At 34.1% G+C, this 8,065-nt stretch overlaps 1 protein-coding gene and 1 long non-coding RNA gene across 2 annotated transcripts; both read right to left on the bottom strand.

The window, feature by feature from the left end:
- Positions 1-1,659: 1,659 nt before the first annotated feature.
- On the bottom strand, positions 1,660-2,961 carry LOC127833958 (uncharacterized). The gene is made up of 2 exons (XR_008027697.1): positions 2,841-2,961; positions 1,660-2,556 (listed from the first exon to the last, which is right to left on the bottom strand). It is a non-coding gene; the product is annotated as an uncharacterized LOC127833958 (long non-coding RNA).
- A 238-nt stretch (positions 2,962-3,199) lies between these two features.
- On the bottom strand, positions 3,200-7,483 carry LOC127833947 (mitochondrial import inner membrane translocase subunit TIM14-like). The gene is made up of 6 exons (XM_052359473.1): positions 7,317-7,483; positions 6,636-6,687; positions 6,377-6,447; positions 5,701-5,777; positions 4,371-4,441; positions 3,200-3,700 (listed from the first exon to the last, which is right to left on the bottom strand). The coding sequence occupies exons 1-6, from the start codon at positions 7,317-7,319 to the stop codon at positions 3,633-3,635; spliced, it is 342 nt and encodes a 113-aa protein (XP_052215433.1). The 5' UTR covers positions 7,320-7,483; the 3' UTR covers positions 3,200-3,632.
- Positions 7,484-8,065: the final 582 nt, after the last annotated feature.

The raw sequence follows: 8,065 nt of genomic DNA on the forward strand, positions 1-8,065 counted from the left end.
TCTACAGGTACATAAGGGCCAGGTATCAACAAATTCTTAATTTCGTCTCAACTCAGATGATATTGGAGTTTTAACTCCACTGAGAAATGAGAATGTTGAGCAGCTCACAAACAATCTCAGATTTCAGCTATTATTTTCCTCAAATTTTGGGTTGAGTGGGACTCAAAACTATGAAACACATTTGTGATTGCCAAAGCTACCATGATGTTGAAGCTCATCTAAATAAGAGAGTATTCACTAAGCTTTATTTTAAATAGTACTTACATGAACATGTCAGATCTTCATAGGTAAAAGTGATCCCTGTTGTTGTTTTTTGCTTGCAGAAGGATAAATATAAATCTTTTCAGCAATATTTACTTGCTTCAAATATTGTTAAGTAAAAAAGTATTTAATAAAGACATGGCCAGAGATTCAATGAATTTTCTGCATGTACAGAAATTTGTATGTGCTGTGTTGTTTTGACGTTTTACCAAAGAGACAAATTTCTGATGACAGCATGTGATTAAAGTTTTGTGTAATTCCATAATTGTCTTAAAAAAAACTTTTTATAAACAGAATGCTCAATATTTCAAACACATTTTGGTTATCTTTGAATGATTATGAAAAGGCCATCGATGGTCCTGTATTGCTCACCTAAGCTTGAGCATTGCTGGGTAGCTCACCTGATTTCAATATAAACTAAATTTAACTACCTAAATTATGGTACTTAAAAGTGATTGCAGTGTTGTCTCAAAGATATTGATACAAGGGGATTTACACAAGAAACACGTGTTCTACTTGTGTAGAATAAATAATTCCCAACATTTCCCAATGAATTATTTTGAAATGCAGTCTGCTGTCTCTGACAAGATTTTCTCTACCAAAATAGAGGTAAAGTCAGGACCAGTGTTCATAAACCTTTAGAGGGAAAACTTATGGAAACTCTTGAAGTCATAACAATTCCTGAAGTTTCTTGCTATGTAATTCATGCTTAGTTGTTTTTCTATTTATTAAAAAAAATTAAAAATATCTGATACCTTAAACAACTTTATATTGCTTAAATGGTGAATTTGTATAATTTTTTATACAAGAAAACAATGGATTTTAATAGAAAATTTCATCTAAATTTTTTGCTGAAATACAAGACCTTTATAAATAATCCCATTCATGGTCATCAGTTTTTTCCTACATTTAAGTATATTACTTAAAGCATATGTTGAAAATCCACTTGCATTTCCAATTTGAAATATAATCCATAAAGCCATTCAAGGAAAACTATCCAACATTTAGACCACCAATATTTTTAAAAAAATACCCGTATTTATATTTTTAAGCATTTAGACGTCACCAAAGGTCCATTTATCAAATGCTATATAAAAATGAACGTTTGAAAGTTTTCCATATAGCAATCTAAATATAATGAAAACTGCAAAGCCCTTGCCAGCAATTGTAATCCGCATGTCAATAATTTTTTTTATTTGGTAAAGGGTGGATAAAAAAATTAATTGATGTTATGAAATTGTATTATCTGTTTCTGGGCCTATCTTTTTTTTATTCCAAAAAGCCAGATAAGGAAATCTTCACAACCCAATTAGCTGTTTGATAACAATCAAAATGTGAATTTTGAATTTTTTAATTTGGTACAGATTTAACCAAGGAATATTATTTTAAAACAAGATCAAAGGTTTCATTTTTTATATTGATATAGAAGGAATTGGTAGGGGGTTACCCAAGGATCACTTCATAATAAGATTGAATAAGTTTACTAGCTTTAAGGCAATGACTTCACAACTAGAACTTGTCACAGTGATAAATAACCACACGCACACACCCACACAATTATGCAGGTCGAAATATGAAGTAAGATATAACAATAGAAACATTGAATTGACCCTGGGGTGTATCCATATTTGACTCCATGGGAATTATTTGAACAAATCTGAGAGGAGCAAAGGAGAACCTGTGCAGTTCGCACAGACTAATCAGGGACGACACTTTCCGCTTTTATGACATTTTCTTTATAAAGAAAGTATATTCTTAGCAAACATCCAGTTTAGACGGAAAGTGTTGTCCCTGATTAGCCTGTGCAGACTGCACAGTCTAATTTAGGACGACACTTTACGCACATGCATTTAACCCCCTTTTCACAGAGCATGGACCATATGTATATAAATGACTTTATGAATAACTTATATAACAAGGGCTGTTTGTAAAACATGCATGCCCCCATATGGGCTGTCCGTTGTAGTGGCAGCCATTGTGTGAATACGATTTTTGTCACTGTGACCTTGACCTTTGACCTAGTGACCTGAAAATCAATAGGGGTCATCTGCGAGTCACGATCAATCTACCTATGAAGTGTCATGATCCTAGGCAAAAATGTTCTTGAGTTATCATCCGAAAATCATTTTACTATTTCGGGTCACCGTGACCTTGACCTTTGACCTTGTGACCTCAAAATCAATAGGGGTCATCTGCGAGTCATGATCAATCTACCTATGAAGTTTCATGATCCTAGGCGTATGCGTTCTTGAGTTATCATCCGAAAACCATTTTACTATTTCGGGTCACCGTGACCTTTGACCTAGTGACCTCAAAATCGATAGGGGTCATCTGCGAGTCATGATCAATCTACCCACGAAGTTTCATGATCCTAGGCGTATGCGTTCTTTAGTTATCATCTGGAAACCATTTTACTATTTCGGGTCACCGTGACCTTGACCTTTGACCTAGTGACCTCAAAATTGATAGGGGTCATCTGCGAGTCATGATCAATCTACCCATGAAGTTTCATGATCCTAGGCATATGCGTTCTTGAGTTATCATCCGGAAACCATTTTATTATTTCGGGTCACCGTGACCTTGACCTTTGACCTAGTGACCTCAAAATCAATAGGGGTTATCTGCAAGTCATGATCAATCTACCCATGAAGTTTCATGATCCTAGGCATATGCGTTCTTGAGTTATCATCCGGAAACCATTTTACTATTTCGGATCACCGTGACCTTGACCTTTGACCTAGTGACCTCAAAATCAATAGGGGTCATCTGCAAGTCATGATCAATGTACCTATGAAGTTTCATGATCCTAGCCCTAAGCGTTCTTGAGTTATCATCCGGAAACCACCTGGTGGAAGGACCAACAGACCGACCGACCGACATGTGCAAAGCAATATACCCCCTCTTCTTCGAAGGGGGGCATAACAAATTTACAGGAAGATGAATTTCATAAATTTATTAATAAATGTATACACATAGGTAACCAACAAACAGTACACAATACAATCAGTTCAATAAATATTATTTACTTGGACAGCATCTTGTGCACAAAAATAATTGTTCCCAGAAAAATTAATAGATTGTGTTTGCTTAAAGTGAAATTTTATTATGCACATGTGATTTATAACCAGCTTGATGAAGTTTCTGAGCAAAACACCAATTTTCCATGACTAATTTAAATTCAAGGGTATCCTGGTATTTCTTTTTACTAAATGAGTAAAAAAGAAAGCAGCTAATGCGATTTCGGATCACACAATGTTCATAATACAGGTGCCATTTGCCTTCATCAATCATAGTAATAATGTCGTTTTTGTGTCCATTCTCTTGCATTTGCAATCAGCATCTCTCAATATGTTGACCATTTTCACATGCTATCAGGGTTTCTTTGATTCAAGGTAGTCTTTTGCTTCATTAATCTTTGTTGCAAGGTATGGAGATCCACCTGAAGGAATTCAAAAATTGAGCCTGGCTGGCAAAACGGCGCTTTATGCATGTGCGTAAAGTGTCGTACCAGATTTGCCTGTGCAATATGTTTTTATGGTATTTTTCGTTCAAAGAAAGTCTCTTCTTAGCAAAAATCAAGTTTAGTGTCGTCCCTGATAAGCCTGTGCTGACTAAACATGGCTTATTTGGGATGACACTTTACACACATGCGGTAAAACCCCTTTTCACAGAGCACAACCCAATTATATAATATTCAAACTGACAATGTGCCCATGCAACACAGATACACTTAGGGAGGTGGACAAATATACAAACTTTTTTGTAACAACTGTTTTAAATGGTCAATATATTTAACAGTGACAATAAGATAATGCGACAAAAAACTTTTGATAGCAAATATTTCATGTGAGGCTTCAAGACGTACAGATTTCAAACTTTAAAATATAAAGTGATTGCGTTATACATGATAAGAGTTTTTCAATATAATTTAAATTATATGTTTAATGTACTGTTTCAGATTCTCTGACCAATTAAGTTGCAATAAGATACCCAATAGCACTGATTTAAATGCAAAATATTAAGCAGAAGCAGCAAGAATCTCAATTGTTGTAGGTAGCTTAAGAGGGCTTTTTGAAATGGTTTCGTACTTAATACAAACAATATCATACCTCTGTCTGGATGATTCAGTAACATTATTCTTTTGTGAGCTTCCTTGACCCTGGCGGGAGATGCAGATTGGCTAAAAACAACAACAAAACACTTTTATAGTTGCATCAGTTAATCTCAAAGAGTGACTATTAACAGAAACTACTTTGTAGGCAATGTTCAAGGGCAAATAACTCTGGAATGTGTTGATGAATGGGGGGGCAAATAGTATTGCATGTGTTCAATTGATGGTATTGACATATTTGAAGTTTGAATTTAATTGTTTAAGAAATTATTAAGTAGTTTTCTCCACAAAAAATCAGGTATAACAGTTAACGCTCACCTATCCACAGACAGAGTGACCCTGAGTGCGAGTGTAAAATAAACTTAACTTTGTTTATAAATAATTTGATTTAATTCATTGATTGCAGCTATTGATCATAAACAGTAACAAGTTAAATAAAAATAATGTAAACCTTAAATGTAAAAACTTCTCTTGTCAGAGATTTAATAATTTTGCAACAATTGGATGATTGCTCTTCCTAACAAATAACCAATTAAGTGTTATTGTAACTGACAAATGAGTACCAATACATTTTACCTTTAGTATTAGTACATCTTATCATGTGCAATTCTAACAATGTATTAAGAAACTGCAGTAATAATGTTTTTAAAGTTTGTACAATACTTCAAAAGAAAAATAGTTAAAAACAATTAAAAACTCCCAGAGAAAGGAACTTGTCTGTGTTGACAATAATTACACGCCATGCCATATTATGCTATCCCTTTCCCACTTGGTAGCAAATTGAAAATGGCTATGTGCAAACAGCATACAACCAGAACAGTCTGTTCAGGTTTTACCCTGTTTGCTACTCATCAGTATCTTAGGGTTGGGAATGAAGTCTTTCAAACTTGAATATATTAAGAAAGGACTTTAAGTTAATTTGATTTTCTAAAGGGCTTAAAATGCGTCAAAGTGCGTTTCTGAGTGGTATAGAGTTATAAGACTTTCCTTAGATCTTGATTATGGATTGACAAATGAGACTATACAATAACTTATATATGCCTCTTCTGTCACTACAATTGAGTTTGGGATTATACTTTCATCTTCTAGTGTTATACTAACACAATAAAGTGTTATATAGGGATTGTAACATATTATTGATAACTTTTTATCTTTACTAAGGCATCATTTGTTACAAGATAAAAGTAGTGAGTACCATCAAATATCAATTCCATCAAACTCAAATTTAAACATCAGCTCTTCATTTAATCCTGTTTCACAGAAGTAAGTATACATGTAGCAGCTTCAGCATAGAGATCATTTTAATACAATGTTCAAGACATGCGTACCTTACGCCAAGAATCAGACTTGCTTCTCGTTTTGACATCTTCTTTTCGAAACCTCCCTTGTAGTATTTACTGAAGGGCTGAAATTGTAAGACTGGTAAGTGAGGGAAACAAGAGCTGTCACCATAGGATGACATATACCCCCGAAAAACGCTTTTTCAAAAAATAAACGCAGATTTCGAAACCTACACGCGAACCCTAAGTTCAAGGTCAAGGGGGTCAAAATTTGTGTGCGTATGGAAAGGTCTTGTCTATGTAAACGTGCATACCAAATATGAAGATTTCATTTGAAGCAACATAAAAGTTATGAGCTGAGCATTTTTCGAAACCTAAATGCAAAGTGTGACAGACAGACGGACAGACATGCAATCGCTATATGCCCACCTTCAGGGGCATAAAAATCAATTTAGACTCAAAGATAATTCTATATGAACTTAGAACTGGGAGTTTACAATTTTGAGAACACAATGGTAATACAGACTACTCACTTTGTGTTTAAAACATGCCTATGTACCTTTATACATGAAACAAATAATTGTGTACCATAATATACATAATGCATAATTACTTATTTTAAATACTTATTATATCACTAACAATTATCTATTAAGCAGATTATTTAACATGTAATTTATCGAGAATGGCAAAACAAATATTCTAGATTACAGAAAATACCTACATCTTTTGGTAAGAATTCTGCTGTCTTATACACTGTTTCAAGAGCTTTTCTGTACCTCAAAAATTGTCTTCCTGAAAAACATAAAAAATATTCATTACTAGTAAGTACATTTGTACTATTCAAAAAGATAGAACCCAAACCCAAGTTTGGGCACACATGGTAAGTAGTATAGTAGTATTAATAGTTTTACATTAAATGTTAAGTCTCATATGTTCAGTATATCACTATATGTTAAGTATACCATGTACAATTTACTCACCTGTCAACCCTGCTACTGTAAGGCCGAGTCCTACTACCATTACAATGCTGGACTGCAAAACAGAAGAGTACACATGTTACAAATAAAGAGGCATATTGAAGGTATTTTACCATGAATATATCTTCATCAATTATTTAATGTTTTCATTTCTGATACAAACCTTTGAACAACAGACAGTGCTTGTAACTATTTGTGATAGAATTGTTTCTGATTTGTTATTGTTTGTGAGATATATGCTGTTGACAACATATGCCATTTGATTACATAATTATAAAATGGTTAGGCAACAAACAACTGGCTGCGAATGATTTGAAACAGGAGAGGGAGCAGTGTATGGTTGGTGTGTTTAAACCAACACCTGGCTGCCTGGGTTTTTATAGTGTCATGGTAGTGTTCCAGCAATAGTGGGTTTGAGCATGTGCCAGGTGCTCTTTTCGTCCCAAAATTTTCTTTAAACATAGTAGAGCAAATTTGTTATGATTCTTAAATCAGTTATGTACTGATACTTAAGTTAAAGAAAATGAATGTCAAACTTCAAAGATACAAAAACTATGTTAAAGAACTACAACTGAAGTGAAAACTACCAATTGAGTGAAATGAACTTGAAGGACACAAACGTGATAACTAGAGACAAAGTTGATGGCCAAATTGTCACAGAGGAGACACTGTTGGTTGTCTTACCATGTTGATTGCGTTGCTTTCAAATTTCTGTTAAACCTCGAAATGTCCTGGTTTATATCTGAACAGATATACAGAATATTTATGTGAATGTGATGAAATGTGTTATTTACAAAATCTCGGTTTACAGATTAGCTTACGACTATTGCCAGTTTTACGACATTGAATTGCGCAACTATCGGATTGCTTGTAATGTTCATGTACGACTTCAAGAGTACACAATATCCATGCAGAGTTGTCGTTCCATGCTATCACATACAAGACTCCCCGTCGTGTATTAAAGGGGCCTTTTCACAGATTTTGGCATATTTTGAAGTTTGTCATTAAATGCTTTATATTGATAAATGTTAACATTGGATCTTAAAAGCTCCAGTAAAAAATCAAGAATAAAATTTTAAAAAAGGAAAAAAAGTAGCCGGTACCAGGGCTCGAACCAGTGACCCCCGGAGTCCTGGAGTTAGTCTGAAGTAAAAACGCATTAGCCCTCTCGGCTATTCCGCCGAGTATACAGAGGATTAGTATATTATTCGTTATATAAACAATCTTCGTAGTTTCGTAAATTTAAACGACAACAACAGAACTCTCCAAATTATTCAATCGTTTCGCGTTGCAACGCTTTATAATTTTTAGGTTTTCAAATCGTTAAAAGATACATATAATGGCAATATTGGACTATGGTAAATGTTCAGTAATACCGTTTCCTCACAAATATCATAACTAAAACGAAAATTTGCGAATCTGAAACAACTTTT

The sequence above is a fragment of the Dreissena polymorpha genome, chromosome 6 (genome assembly GCF_020536995.1).
Source record: "Dreissena polymorpha isolate Duluth1 chromosome 6, UMN_Dpol_1.0, whole genome shotgun sequence".
NCBI classification, from domain to species: domain Eukaryota; kingdom Metazoa; phylum Mollusca; class Bivalvia; order Myida; family Dreissenidae; genus Dreissena; species Dreissena polymorpha.

What these genes read in the sequence shown, in the direction of transcription:
- LOC127833947 (XM_052359473.1), bottom strand. An exon ending in CAGAATTCTTACCAAAAGAT is followed by an intron (nt 5,778 to 6,376) that starts GTAGGTATTTTC and finishes TTACAATTTCAG; the next exon opens with CCCTTCAGTAAATACTACAA. An exon ending in ACTGAATCATCCAGACAGAG is followed by an intron (nt 3,701 to 4,370) that starts GTATGATATTGT and finishes GAATTCCTTCAG; the next exon opens with GTGGATCTCCATACCTTGCA.